Source organism: Seriola dumerili, unplaced genomic scaffold (assembly GCF_002260705.1).
Source record: "Seriola dumerili isolate Sdu_G_001 unplaced genomic scaffold, Sdu_1.0 BDQW01000044.1, whole genome shotgun sequence".
In the NCBI taxonomy this organism is placed as follows: Eukaryota; Metazoa; Chordata; class Actinopteri; order Carangiformes; family Carangidae; genus Seriola; species Seriola dumerili.
The window spans coordinates 4075314-4090741 of NW_019174299.1; the positions used below are offsets into that span (position 1 = coordinate 4075314).

Genomic DNA, 15428 nt, shown 5'->3' on the forward strand with positions numbered 1-15428 from the left:
GATAACAGATTTTCAGCAACGAACCTGAGAGCAATAACACCCACGACATTATACCTCCCAGATTTGAGCCTTGTAACCCCCTGATGAGGTCGATTTCATGCCTCATCCGACCCGAGACAATTTACAACTTCCTTGTATACGAGCCGCCTTTCCTCATAGATACAAATAGCTCGACTTTGCTCCTCCACTGTTGCCTTCTGCTCTGTGGGAGAGCTGATTAGTGTTTGTCTCTGTGTTGACACTGTAGTAGTCTTTGACCTTTTAATGATAAAGCTTTCAACTTGCTGCCATTTGAAAATCTAACCAGGGCCGACCTCTGACCTCGCCTCTTCCTACACACACATGTGAGAGTCACCCCGTGGTATCTGGTTCAAATATAACTGAGACATATATGATGCCTCTAACACAGCTCTGATGTTACTGGCAGCCGGTTGCAGTTTGTGGTCTGGGACTACTCTTGTTCTCTAGTAAGGGTGTTTTCACATTTAACATATTTGGTGCAGCTCAAACAAACTGTTGTGTCTCCCTATTTGGTTCTGGTTGATAAGGCTGGTGTGAACATGTCATTTGAACTCTGATTTGGGCCAAACAGCCACACCAAGGAGGGCTCTCATTTCCACTGACCTTTTCAGACCTATAGTTTGTTTGCTGTGGTACGAATCAGTTGATGAGTTGGTGAGTTTCTTGCGTTTTGAGGCTCTTTTCACACAGAAAAAAATGTTCACCTATTGGAGATCTTCTCTATCCAAGTATCAAGAAGGCAACGTGCTTTGTTGTTTCGTCCAGGCCGGGCTTCGCTTCATTCTCCTGCTAGCAAAGCTCACTGGGCTAGGGGAGCAGTTTAGCTCAGTCTTGCAGAGTATGCCCTCTAGTTGTAGTGTGACTGCTGTGTTCAGATCTGCCCAAACTAACTGAAAACAAGGCCAATTCAACTGGACTAAACAACATAGGATAGGATTCAAAACTGGGGTTTTATTGTGATGTAGGACAGGACTGTGTTTGCAATGAATTCAAAACTAAACTAAAAATCTATTAACTTGATCCATCTGCCCATTGTGGAAACTGTCAGAAACCAGTCTCATGTATTGTTATTACCTGGTGACCATGGTAACATGATAAAAAGAGGTAAACAAAGACGTAGTTGAAATATAAGGAAAACGTAGTGACCATGACTAGCAGCTATCACCTTCAAAATATTACCGTATAAGAAGTTCCGTTTTGTTTTCACCGTCAGACATTATTTAACAGATCAGCTCTTTGTAAAGACCAGAGAAAATAACCCATAATTTCTGGTAAAATGCAGCACGACTGTGGTCAGTCACCTCAATAAACTTTGTTTTAATTGGGTGGCAAGTATGATTTTTTTTTTTTTTTCAAATATTCAATTAATTGCTGGAGATAGAAACAATTGCAAGTTTCTGAAGCCCAATTTGACATCTTGAAATTACTTGTTTTGTCCATCCAATGATCTTATTCAGTTTACTATCACTCAAGATAAAGAAAAGCGGCAGACAATGTTTTTGCCTGTAGAAATACTGCTTAATCAGTTGTGAATAAAACCTGACAATTACTTTTCTTCCAGTCAGTCATTGACTATAGCTAGTCATTTTAGCTATAGTTTAAATTTTCCCATGTGATGCTGACAATCTATGATGAGTCCAAACTTGCCCACTGATGGTCATATGACTTCAGGTTTACAGCTCTTAGTTTGGTTTGTGAAATGGACCAACAATATATCTCTTTCTTTTCTATGGTGTGGACCAAGTTACCTGACCTCCAGGTGTGAAGGCGACTTGAGTGTGGAGATGACTTACTGTGGCAGATAGAGTCACGGGTTGGCGAGCACAAGGCCAGCTGTATCTCAGTTTCGTCATCACAGATGGCGCAGGGCAGGCAGGGTTCGAGGGAGCTTTCCCGGTCAGAGAAGGTATCGTCCACGCACTCCTCGCACACCGTGTCATGATTGTGTTCACAGTGAGCAAACACGCCCTGTCCTACAGGGCACACTGTACAGGGCTCGCAGCGGCCGGATATCGTGTCGAAGAAGAAGTTGTAGTTGCAGACGCAGACGGCGTCGTTGGAGTCTGTGCAGGGCGTCTCTAACCGCATCAGCCCGGTACATTGTGTGCATGGCCTGCACTGCTCTGTGTGACTGTAGTTCTCTGAGAAGGTCTCACCTGCAGAGCAGAGGACAGGTCGAAGGAGACAAGACAGAAAAGTAAGGAGGAAATTTTAGAGGGGGAAAAGAGAAAAGGAGGTTAGAAGACGGAGAGAGCAGCACATATGAGTTGATAAACGGGGGATAAACAGTGAGTCTAATGACATTAATAATGTTTACTGCACATTGGAAGGGAGGACACATTGATCCACTGGGATCTTAGTGATTTGTGCTGCAGGGCAAGAAAGGTGCTCTTGTTGGGGAGCAAGTCAAAAGCCTGCTGTGCTCATTACGATATCGATCTCAATGTGTTTGTGCTGTGCTGAGTAAACTGCTTCGATCTCAGTCATGCACACAGAGTGAAGTGCAGGTGCATCCACATGCTTACAGTGATGCACAGATGATTTTAAAGATTTTAAAAACTCATCAAGCGATGACTTAGTGGCATTTAGATGCTTTAGAGAGATACAGATGAAACAGTGAGTCATTTTGTCAGAATCGTAGCATTTCTGGAAAGCTTTAATTCAGTTTGCTTAATGTTTTCCAATACGTTATTCACATTACTTGATCTAAACTTATCTAAACACACACAGAGAGTATAATCTAAGTATAATTTTGGATTTGGGTGCACGTACTGACTTTGCCCCTTGCCTATGCCCTTAACTGCCCTTTCCTACATTACCCTTAACTAAAGGTGAAATGTTTGAACTTTTCATTGCTGTCTCTGTGTCATGCATCTGAAGCCTGTGTGCTCTGAGCTGTAACAATCAAATTTCATCTATTCATCCAATCCATCCAACAGTTGTCAAAAGACTTCACTCCAGGCCACAAATGTCAAACTCGTGGTGTTTGGTGTTTCAGGAAAGGTCAGGGGAACATTTACCATGTTCACAATCTTAGTTTAGCATGTTAGTATGCTAACATTTGCTAATTAGCACTAGCATACACACAAAGTAACCTACAGCTGAAGCTTAAGGGGGATATCAGGTAGGTAGTTGCAGGTATTTCATCATAAACCAAACTGTGGGACATAAAAAATATTTTGACACAATGCTGATGCGAAATTAAATTAAGTTATTTCAATATAGGAGAACATAAACGTGCACACCAAATTTCATGGTGATCCATCTAATAGTTGTTGAATTATTTCACTAAAAACCTCATGGTGGCACTAGAGGTAAAGTTAGGGGATCACCAAAGGGTATATCCTCTAGGAACCACCAACAGCTTTTCATTGCAATCCATCATATCTGGAGCATCACAGTGCTAGTGTGGCTAAAAAGTTAGTTTTGGTTTGTGACACCCATTTGCTCAACCTTCATAAGATGTGGACTGCTGAGCTAGACAAATGTGGTTCTGCAAATTGCCTGTGTCCTCTCTCTGGCCTGATTTAAAAAAATGAACTAAAATAGTGCCTTTTTAATAATCAATGCATGTTTCAAAAAGACAGCCATTTTAAGGACAACTCTATTGCATTATATTGATTTTTGTTGTGAGCAAAAGAGATAGCAGACCACAGCTGAGTAGTGGAGAACAGCGTTGAAGGGAATGAGGTAAAAGCCGTGCTGACTAATTGCCTGCTGCTTTTCAATTACTTCAAACACTTCAGATTTGCTCTTCAGGAACATTTGCATTGTGAGGACTCAGGAGAGTTCATCGCTGAGGAAGTGACCTCAAATTAGTTTATTCTTACGCTGAGAGGTCCCTAGGGTGGGCTAGCAGAAAGTGTCCATTATTATATGGCACACTGTTTATAAGCAGATAGACATTTTAGAAGTATAAAGATGTGGAGAGTATACGATCTGATGGATGTCAGATAGTGAGAGCGGGGGGGGTGTAAGTGTAAGTGTGGGTCCACTACGGATGTGTTTTTAGTGGATGAATGAGATGGGAGTGGAGTGGAGAGGCTCACAGGGGGAAGAAAAAAAACACTGCAGCTCCGATTCACTACAGAGGCAGCTTCACTGTTCTCCAAATCCCATTTTACATTTTTTGTAGCGTGCTTAACATGAGAACGGTCACCTTGCAAGAGCTGCAGTTCAGACAGAAACGGCACCATGTGTGATGTTTTAATCCCTGCTGCATACAGGAAACATTAGAGGGGCAGCAAAGTGCAGCTGGAAGGTCACCATTCATTCATCCAGCATGAAAATTTCATAACATATGATTATGAGAGAGGAACACATGTCAAAACAGCTTTGTGAACTGTTTAACCTCCGTGCGTTAGAGTGACGTGACGTGCTTAATTAACACTCAACATCGCCTGTTTCACTAACTCACTCATTGCTTTAGAGTGAAAAAATCATTGGGAGTGGGTGTGACTGTAAATATGTGGGACTTGTGCACAGCTCTTATCTGCATTTGCATATGTCTCTGTGTGTGTGTGTGTGTGTGTGTGTGTGTGTGTGTGTGTGTGTGTGTGTGTGTGTGTGTGTTTTCCAAGTGAACTGCTTAGTGGGTGTCGTGTTGAGCAACAGCATATTGTCAGTGTGAAAAGCCCTGCAGCAATGTCCCAGCACTAGCTTTTGCGTTGTAAGCGGAACTGGCAAGTAAACACTGGCACAGACTGAAGCTCTAACCACCTTGTAAACAGCAGCACGGCTAAGAAGCCGAGGATGAAGGCTGTCACATTATACAGGCAGACTGAGTGGAGCAGACGGAGGTAATGATATGATAGATACAGGTAGGGGTGTAGGCAGAAAGGCGGCTCAACAAGCTCTGCAGGAGTGACCGCTCGATTTGCTTGAATGAATCTCGAGGCTGTTTGACACCACGCAATCGGAAGCAGCCTTCACGTCGCGGGTGGTCTGGTTTTCCAAGTCCAAACCAAGTGATCAAAGTGTTGAGGAAGTGCGACTGGAAAGGGAATGGTTAGGGGAAATGCAGTGCAGTTTCCTCCTCAGGTAAACGCATTCGCCATCAGATGCAGTGTTTTCTCTTTTCTCTTTCTTTCATCACCCCTTTCTCTTAATCCTGTCTGGAGGCAGAAGTGATAGAGGACAGTGTCACTGGCTGAACGATCCAGACAAACAACAGACCTCTGAGGTGAGCGGTTATTTGAATTTGTGAGCTCGAGGCCTTTGTTTTCTTTGCAGTCGGGCTCAAAGCTCTCTTCCTCATTCATTTCAATTATCCCACAGCGCGCAGGCTTCCTCGCTACTTTTAACTTGCATGCATGAGCCCTTGCAGACCTTGTGTGTAAACACGTCTAAATGTGACCATATGCACTGGGTTCAACTGACAGAGGATAAAAGTGTGTGGCTTGTGCATGTGTGTATCTAATTTATGTGTTCCTGCTTTCATCTGGGGGGGGGGGCACAAGAAGAAAATACAGTGCCATCTAGAGTCAGGTAGATAGTGTCTTCTTGAATAAAATATGATCTTCTTTATAATTGTCCCCAAATGAACAATGATCAGTGCAGCTCAGTGTTAAGAGTTTTCATGTACGGCAGTAAAAACGATCATCGGTAAAGGGAGATGTGTCTGTGTATGGGGGAATGATGCACTTAAAGTGTGTCACTTCAGCCTGTGAAGACCCCCCTTCAAACACTGATGTGTTTCGGCCCCATTAGCGTCATCAATAATGTAGCTCTGGATGGCCTTGAAACTGCCCGATTATCTTCACAATCAGCACTTTAGGTGTAAGCTTTTAGCGAGGCCAGACATTTCTCCCACTCCACAGCATGTCAGACATTTCAGCAGAGACACCAATTTCTTCCCACCTGAACCACTGACCCGTTGCTGACTGTGGATAAATGATCAACATTTGGAAAGCTGCGTGACAGTTTCTATTATCTTTTTAAACATGAAACATTTCTGTGTTTAATTATCTCCCTGCTTCATTGGTCCATTTAGCTTCCCTCCAGATTTGAAACAGGTGTTTTAGGATATTACCGAAGCTATTATTAGGAGGCAAGCTGTAATTTAACCATCAGCATTTACTCCTGCATCCTGTTCTACTCAACTTTTGCTTTTTGCTTTGTTAGGGTTGAGACTGTCCTCCTGTAACAAACGAGGTTAACTGTGCAAGCAGGTTATTACGACCCATAGTTACATTTTATTGTTAGGCGACCTCCAGTGGTCGTAGCAATTATGACGGGAGCAGGAGGAAGCTAGATGGCGTAGTTTATAGAGCGGCATGTTAGGATAAAGTTGGGGTGGATGGATGGGTCAGCAAAACACAGACTTTCACCCAACAGACCTCTGTTATTTTCCCGTGTGAAACTGACTCTTCGAACCAGGACCATTACACAAATGTAACCACATGTTTATTATAGTAACTATGACAACGAAAGTGCTCTGCTTCTAAGGAAGTATTTATTTTAATTCAAACCATGACCCTTTCCCAAATCTAACCAAGTAGTTTTTGTGCCTAAACCTAACCAGATCAAGGCATGACAACTAAGTTTGGTGTATCTGATACGCTCCTATGGGTTGAATCTGAGGGTAGGACAAGCGACCTATATGGCGATCTAAGTTGGAGGACCTGTTCTGGAACGCCATGTAGGGAAGAAACTTCCTGTGACACGACCACAGAGGACCTGCCGGAGGACAATCTCCATTTCCCCTTTTCTTCATCCCTCATGATCCAAAGTTGGAAGCGATTCTTGCTGCCGTGTTTCGGTTCTCTCCAGACGAGGCTGTGATTCTACTTTCTTTCCTCTTTTAAATCCCCAGTGAGCCCCGTTCCAGTCGGCCAGCACGGCTCATCTTAAACACTACTCTGACTCGTGAGGCTCTGCCTTTTTTCTCTCAGATCTTCAGACAGTTTGCAGGGCAGGTTTTTCTGAATGGTTCACTAAGTGAGGCAGGTCCGGTTGTCTTGTCTCCCATGACAGCAGAGAAAAGTGGAGGCGACTGATAAATATTTCAGCGCTGCTGACGCTGGCACTCATCCCAAACCAGGATTGAGAGGCCATGGGGGGGGGGGGGGGGGGGTTACACTGGCAGGAAGTGGGGAATTAAGGGGGGTTGTGGTAAATAAAGATTCACCCATATTTACCATGAAACAGGAAATGGATGTGTTGAATTTTATTCTTCAATTATTCATTTCTGCACTTTAGAAAATGTATTCATACTTTTAGTTTTTCAGGAAAGGTTAGTTTCTCAGCATCTAACTATAAACATGATGAATTGTATACACAAAATAGTAACACCTGCACATAAATTATGTTAATATGATTTGTAATGTAATATAATAATGTAGTGTAATTGTCATTTCAATTCAATTACAGATTCAGTGATGATTTTATTATTTATTTTGTGAAGAAAAACTGTATGAAACATCTTTTCATATGACAGCCCACGACTACTAAGCTTCCTGTTCTATTCTGCCTACTGCTTATGCTGCAAACTTGACTACTGGACTTATTGGGAGCTGTGCTGGGACTTTTCTCTGAGCTTTTCATCCAGAACTGTTTGATTTTTTTTTTTACTTTCTTATTCATGTAAAATGAGTCAGCAACAGTGAGAACATAGAACCACAGCCACTTCTATCTCCCTCCCTCTTGCTCACACTGTCTTTCTCCCTCTCCCTCTCTCTTCATTCATATTGAGCCCAATGTGCGTACCGGCCCATCGGGAAAAGTCCCGATCCTCCCAATGGCCGCTCCAACATTGTATATAAATCCCACTCTACCTTGTTTTAGTGTACGATCTCCTGTGGGCCGCAGGTTATTAAGATTTTATCAGTTGAAACAAAAACAATATTGAAACCAATGAAAATGCAGCAGAAACCTCCAGGATATTTGAGTGTTGAGTGTTTATCAGCTGTTCCTGTTCTGCAGGGCAAGATACAGACGGGTGACAAATTATAAAGGAAACACCTTAATACATGACTGGAGAAACACAGATGCTTCCACACAATCAGGCTCTGTGGCAGATATAAAAAAGCTGTAACAGGCCCTGTTGATTCTGGTTTTGTAACAAGATGGTAAGAACAAAAGATCTAAGTGACTTTGAAAGAGGTTGATTGTTGGGGTATAGATGGCAGGAGCCTCAGTCACAAAGACCGCTCAACTGGCTGAAGTCTCAATAGTGACATCTGCATTTACTGTCTATGAGAAAGACGTTAGTGAATAGGAAATTGTGGTCGACAGCAAACATTCGTGACGCTGGAGTGTGATAGGTAAGGAAAAACAGAGGAGCAACTTTTCCTCAGGTGACTGAGACTCTCAACGCAGGACGCAATCAGACTTTCAGCAAGTACAGTTATGAAAATGACGTGAATCATAGGTTTCCAGATCTCAACCGCTCTCCACCACCATCAGCAAAACACCAAATGAGGAAATGTCTTTTGGAGGAATGGCGTTCATCCCTCCAGTAGAGAGTTATGTTACTTTCTCCTTGAATTTGTCGCCCGTCTGTAGTTGTTCACTGTTAGAGGCACAATCAGCTTTTCAATATGCTTTAATTAGCTGGATCAAACGGGTAAAGATGCATTGATGTAAGAGTATGCATGATGAATGAGCAGATCGTGCCCTTTGGTTCCTGGCTCTCTAATACCGTTTTATCCGCTAATAGAGACGATGAGTCATAGCAACAGGGAGGAGGAGGAGGAGGAGGAGGGAAGGTGGTGGCGTCGGGGGGGGGGATGAGAAAAGCGAACACAAGGTGGAGAAAAGAGGAGACACGACGAGGGTTGGTGGGATTCGCTGGTGTGGAGGGGTGGGGGATGAGGGAAACTAAAAAAATAAATAAATAAAAAAAATACTGAGAATCAGAATTACATTGCTAAAGGGCCAGACCACATTATAGGAAAATGGGGCTGTGGTTAACCATCTATGCATCGTCTGCCACCGTTTACTGCAGGAATATGAAAAAGGAATATGACGTGCAAGACAAATTCCTTGTGACGTCAAAGCAAAGATAAAGTCCAGACGTTCTGTACAGACTCCAGGCACCTCTACTCAACCAATTTCCTGCTCCAGTCTTTCATATGCATTGTTTGATGAAGACTATTAATTACTCTGCTCACTCTCCTACTGGTGTGGCTGGATTTTTACATTGTCCACTTTATGTCTCTTTTATTTTTGCACTGACACCCATTTTTTTACGCCTCTATCTTTTCTAACATTGATTTTGTCTGACAGAGTTGGTTTATGTGAAATTAACTTGCAGTACTTTGTGGCTTTTTATTTTTTTTTTTTTTTTTTTTTTTTTTAACCCTCTTTAGAGGTAAAGAACCATGTCACCGTCCGTCTACCCATTGCTGCAGCTCTTGAGTTCCTCGAGGCGAAGAAGCTTCCAAGGGGTGAAATCGACCAGATTCTTAATAGCATAACACAACACAGAGATAAGCATCTGTTGTGCAAAGAAGGTCACAAGTTCAAGGATAATCAGAGAATTCATAAAAAGAAATTAAAAAAAGCATGCCTGCATTCCCTCCAGAATTTCATAATTTCCCCAATAATGACATCCAGTTGATATTGTTGTGTTCTGCTTTTGCACAAGAGAAAGTTTTGGTGCTAAAAGACTCAGCAGTTCCTGTTTACAGGCACCATTTGCTTGTGTTTACATATGTTGTCAAGATGGATTAATGCAATCAATCACTGCTGAACAGAGAGCGCACTCTGACTCCGTGTTTGAAAAAAAAAGGCTCATTTTGGATTTCTGCTCTGTGTCAGTCACCACATGCCACAATTACCATGTGCATTTGAATGGTAGGAAAAGGTAGCACTCAGACCAGCAGGTGTGACACATTTGCGTCGTCACAATTCTTCAGCTCCTCCTGCGCTATGTGGTGACACTGGTGACCTATACTTTGACGTTTCCTTCGCACTCTGACAAAGTTACAGACCAGCATCTTAAAGGGCAAAGAGAGCTGCAGGGACGTGACGCAGAAAGGCCCCTGAATTGAGAAGAACACATTTGTTTGCAGCATTGGCTGCTCTTCTTCTTATTTTTCTTCTTCTTCCTCTCCGTGATGTTGCAGTGTTGGCACCTCTCCCAGCTCTGCTCTGTGGAGTGAGCGCTGATGGTTCACAGCCTGAGCAGAGCTGTAAGGGAACACATTTGGACCCACTTACAAGCATCAAACATATGAATTCCTGCCTTATTTCTCAGGACTCTCGATAAAACGAAAACAGACACTTGATACAAATGACCAAATTGGACAATACCAGTTTGTTTTGGCTTTGATGATCTTTTTTGTTTGGAGTTCAGGACCCGAGCTGCCATTACAAGCAAAGAAAGTGAATGCGAACAAATAAATAAAGATGATGGCGGTGCAGAAACATTGCATTAATCGGGTGTCAGTGTGTGTAATGGTGGTGAGGACAGCCGCGTAGTTTACATGTGTATATATTTGAATTTGATTGTTTCCAGATTGAATTTAATCCTCTTTCGTTTGACACATTTCAGGAAATGAAGTTTCTGCAAAGTCAAGTTTTAGGATGTTGGTGTGCAAAGTTCATTTTCCCATCCATTAAAGGGTCAGTTCACCCAAATCACTGAAATACAAAACATATTTTGACCTTCCCTTGAGCAGATTTTCAGGGACCACATTTTAGGACAGTGAGGTCTACGTTTGAGGAAACATGTTGCTGTTGAGTGTTTTTAATGTAATTTTACAATGATTTGAAGACCGCAAATTGTGGTAGGAGCACAAACTTCAGATGTCTCACAACGTCCACAACATACTGTATAACTGATGGTACTCGTAAAATGATGATTAAAATGATTAATGAGGCACCTTTTTAAAACTGGTTTATAAAGAATCCTGTTTTTCCTCATGGCAGTTGGAAAATGAGGAGGGATCATTTTATTTAAGTTGTTCCGAAACTTTTATTGACTTAAGCTGCTGTTTTTTACACTGTCATCACAATCTGTCTATTGCCAACATTTAGGTGGAAAATTAAGTTCTTTAAACTGAAAATGTGATTGATTGATTGATTGATGATTTGCCAAAATAGAGTCGCATTGTGAAATGTAACTAAAATATTATCTGAGTTGTAATCACTCTATTAATAATTATCAGTCACTTATCATAATTATATTAGAGATTAGTTGTAAGTCATTAATAAAAACAACTTTTGGGCTGTTGGATTTTGAGCAATCCCTTTGGCTGGTGTCTGTTCGATCTTTCTGTTTGGTATAGTCTGTCACTTTCAAATAAGCCATCAAGTCTGCAGTCATGAATAATAAAAAGTCATTAATAACAGATCTGTGCAATATTCAATCAAGTCCGTAGTTGTAAATGTTAATACGTTTTTAATTAGTGGAATGTGGTCCCGACTCCTCACAGGGCTTTTTCACAGGGTAAGCTGGAGGGATGTTGTTTCTATTACTGGCTTATAATTGATATTTAAAGCAGTAATAAATGATGCATTAACCATTTATCAACCATGAATTGGAGCTTATGAAACCTGTATAAAGGGTGCTTTATTTGAATTTTTTTTTTTTTTAAACTGAGTTTGATCAGTTCAGTGCACATGCAGAACGAAAGCTCTACTCACTGTCCAGACACTGGGCGCAGACGGTCTGAGTAGCACCACATTTCTTCACCACTCCCTCTCCAGGTGGACACTCCAAGCAGCATTCTCCACCGTTGGTGTACTGGCCGGAGTCACAGGTCAGCAGCACCGCCCGCTCCGTCTTAGACGCCAACACTAACGCCACCTGGCACACAGGGGACAGCAGTACAGTAGCTACATTAGAGCAGCACACTCACAGAGAGCTCACACAAACTTATACAAACACACACAGCACAGAGCCACTGTGATTTCAACATGCACAGCGAAACAAATTGATGAAAATTACTGCCAGGTGTCTGACCTGTTCCTTAAATCCAACCGCCATCAGAATTCATCATAAATCATGTTGTCCCCACCTATATTAGACACACTTTGAACAAGGCAATCTGCCATAATAGCTCCCCTGAAGGCACATCAGCTCTAATAGTAAACCTACAACATCCAGACGAGGCAGTAACCATTAAATCATGTGTGCAAGACATTACACACATGCCTGTCCTAATTACTTTCTAAAGGTGAGAGTAGCTGTGAACGTCAACCTCTGCTTCCGATCACCACGGGCACATCCACACACATGCTTGTACCTAGATGTACTCATGCACAGAGCAAACCTTCACTCACAGCTGAGGCAATAAAGTTGGGTATGCATCAGATCATAAGACCCGCTGTCCTAATTTGTATATGCTAATGTCACTCTAAATACCTGCAGCACGCAGCCACAGCACTGTAAACACACACATTTGCTGTATTTCTCTTTCATCCTGACACATAGTATTTCCATGTATAATATATAATCCTGTCTAATCTGTCTAATCTACTCCAGTTATCACCCTGTCTCTGTCTCTCTCCTTCCTCTCTTCTTGCATTTTGTCACTACGCTCTCTGATATAAATGCCAGGCAGCTTCACTGGCAAAGGAACTGAGGCTTGTTTCACTGGTGTGTGTGTGTGTATACAACAGTGTTAAAGAAAAGGAATTCATATCCAGACGTTTTAGAACAAAGAAAATCATTACACTGAATCACTTTCATGTCCTGTGGCTTATATTATGTAACGGGCAAAAGCTCATTTCCACTTAATTCACATTTGCTGAGACATCAATTCAGTCTTTTCTGTTATTCTCTCTCTCTCACTCTCTCTCATCCATCCCTCCCCTCTCTTCCATCCCTGCTTTCATTCAGAAACAGATGTACTGAGCAGTCATCAGCTCTCTCTCTCTCTCTCATTCTCCCTGCTCTTGCTCAATATTTCCCCCACTCTGTCGTTCTACTTTTTGCTCTCGAGGTGCATTTCTCTCCTGACTTTACAACCTGTTATCTCAACATTTTTGCACAAACCTCAGGTTTTTCTTGAGTGTATTTTGAGGGTGACAGTCACATTTTTTTTGCCTGCAAAAATGACTTTTGGATGCAGCCCAGAAGCTGAAAAGAGTCCCCTCTGGTATGTACAGAGGGGAGATTCATGTCCCTGACTGCTGCGCCAGCCCCCTTTCCTGTGACCCCTCCCTGGAGTATCACTCAGCTCAAGCACAGATTAATGGCAAATTCAGCGGGAAATTTGTTCACCAGCAGCAGGAACACACAAAAAAAAAAAACGTACGGTGACCCAGCTGTGATATGCTTGGTTTGTACTCTACTCAATTTCATGGTCAATCTGAGAGTTTATTTCTAAATTTAATTCCACCAAAGTGCACCCGACCGTCGCCACCCTTAAAACCAGCTGTCATAACAGAGTGTCCCCTCACATACAGGGGCTGTTCACATGATGACTGAGCTGCACAGCCCAATTAGACCAGCTGCTGTGAACATACCAGAGGGCTGGGAGGATGTGCCCCTGCAGCTCTGCGCTTTATCACCGCCCTCCTCCGTAATCAACTTTTTCACATTATCAGAGGAGCCTCCATGGTTTTATGTCAAAACCAGCAAGTTTTACAGTTTACAGCTCATGTTGGATAAGAATTAAATGAATCCATTTACTTTTCCATAAGCTGCAGCATCTTTATCTCTTCATATTTTAAGACCTAATTATCCCCAAAATTAAACTAGAAAATAGAAATAAATTACTTCTACTCATTAATACTATTAAAGTCTGGGCCTTTCAGCTTTTGGATGTCTGGCTGCAGCCCAATGTGAAGCAGAAATCTCAATTTTCAATAAAGCAATCCTCGCAGTACGGTCTAACTTTTACTCCCTGGATGAAAACCAAGAGGGAGGTGACAGTGAGTGTGTGTGTGTGTGCATGCAGGGGCATGTGTGTGTGCAGAGCTAGAGGGAATATAATATAACCTGGGCATAATATCACATGTAAATCAGTGGGTGTTTAGCAACATGCAGCACCTGCATGTTTTATCAGGGGAAGGAACAGCATGTTGGTCAGTGAATATGGCATTACACCACAGCAACAATACACCACACATTTAACCACCTATGATATACATCACAGCCATCACGCAGAAGATTATAGATACCACAAAGAACTCTGGGGTCAAGAAAAACTCACCACAAAGTCCCTGCAGGATTATAAAAGGAATATTATAGCAATAAACGGTCACAATCTAAACCCCAATAGGAATATTATAGGAACTATATAGAAACACTCCAGTGAGAGGAAATCTTTCAAAATAAAATAACAAAGTGCATAAGATCAGTAAAAACTCATCAACAGTCCTATTAGAGAATTTAGCAGTATTAAAGGAATATTGCAGCAAACATTAGAGTACAGGCTACTCACCAAGGCGCACAAAATCACCAGCGATAAGGTAGTAGTCATCCTGCGTCGCCTGCTGGAGTCACATGAAACAGATCTTGAGCAGAGAGAGCAGCGCTATGTGGAGGAGGAGGAGAGCCGCTCAGCAGGGGTGCTCATTTTAATCCCAGCTGCACAGATTTTTTATCAATGAGTCCGCACCATCACGCGTCTGTCCGGGACCCTCCGCACGCTGGAGTCAGATGCGACTGTCGGTGCAACCCCCCCGCAACACCACCACCACACTACCTCACTAACACACAAACGGAGGGAAGGAGAAGAGCAGGAGGAGGAGACCGTCCTGTCCGGAGTGCTGCTCAGCTGCAAGTGCACTGCGGCGGAGGCGAGAGAGGAGAGGAGAGGAGAGGAGAGGAGGGGGGAGGAGAGGAGAGGAGAGGGGGCACGTCCACCCTCCAGTTTATTACCCCTGATACTCCTGCAGTAAGACTATACAACCTGCTCCTCTCTCTCTCCCCTTTCTCTCTCCCTCTCTCTGTCTCTCTAACTCTCGCTCCTGCTTTAATCTCACGTGAGGTCTTGATCGCAAAAGCGGCATAAAAATGATTTATCTTTATCATAAGGGACACACATAAATGTCTGACTCATCCAGCAATATTAACCCCCCCACCCCACCCCCCTTCTCTATCTTTATTGTTTTCTATGTGGCCAAAAGTAATTAAACTCCCCTGTAGACTTCTCTCATTCTGTACAATAATATTTTGTGGAAATAATTTGAGAAAGACTTTCTAGACCCCTCTTTTAGCACACTCCATCCAACACCTGATCGCTCAACATCAGTGGCCAACTTCACTGATGCTCCTGTGGCTCTTGAGTGGGAACAAATCCCTGCAGCCAGGTTCCAAAATCTGGTAAAAACAACAACAAAAAAACTGAAATCAGAACCATGGAGGCTGTTACTGCAGCAGATTAATGCTCATGCTTTCAGAATGACATGTTCAACAACCACATATGGTTGTAATATTAGTGTCCACATACTTTTGACCATGTAGTCTCTTCGTCACACTGTGCCAAAGGTTGTAGTTTGTGGCACTG

At 42.6% G+C, this 15428-nt stretch overlaps 1 protein-coding gene across 1 annotated transcript in view; it reads right to left on the bottom strand.

Annotated features, from left to right (window-relative positions):
- Window positions 1-14399, bottom strand: part of LOC111217770 (tumor necrosis factor receptor superfamily member 16-like) — a 28557-nt gene extending 14158 nt beyond the window's left edge. The window contains exons 1-3 of the mRNA XM_022739762.1: window positions 14361-14399; window positions 11614-11776; window positions 1815-2177 (exon numbers count right to left, since the gene is read on the bottom strand). Of these exons, the coding sequence (XP_022595483.1) occupies window positions 1815-2177; window positions 11614-11776; window positions 14361-14399 (565 nt within the window). The remainder of the gene's footprint in view (window positions 1-1814; window positions 2178-11613; window positions 11777-14360) is intronic.
- Window positions 14400-15428: the final 1029 nt, after the last annotated feature.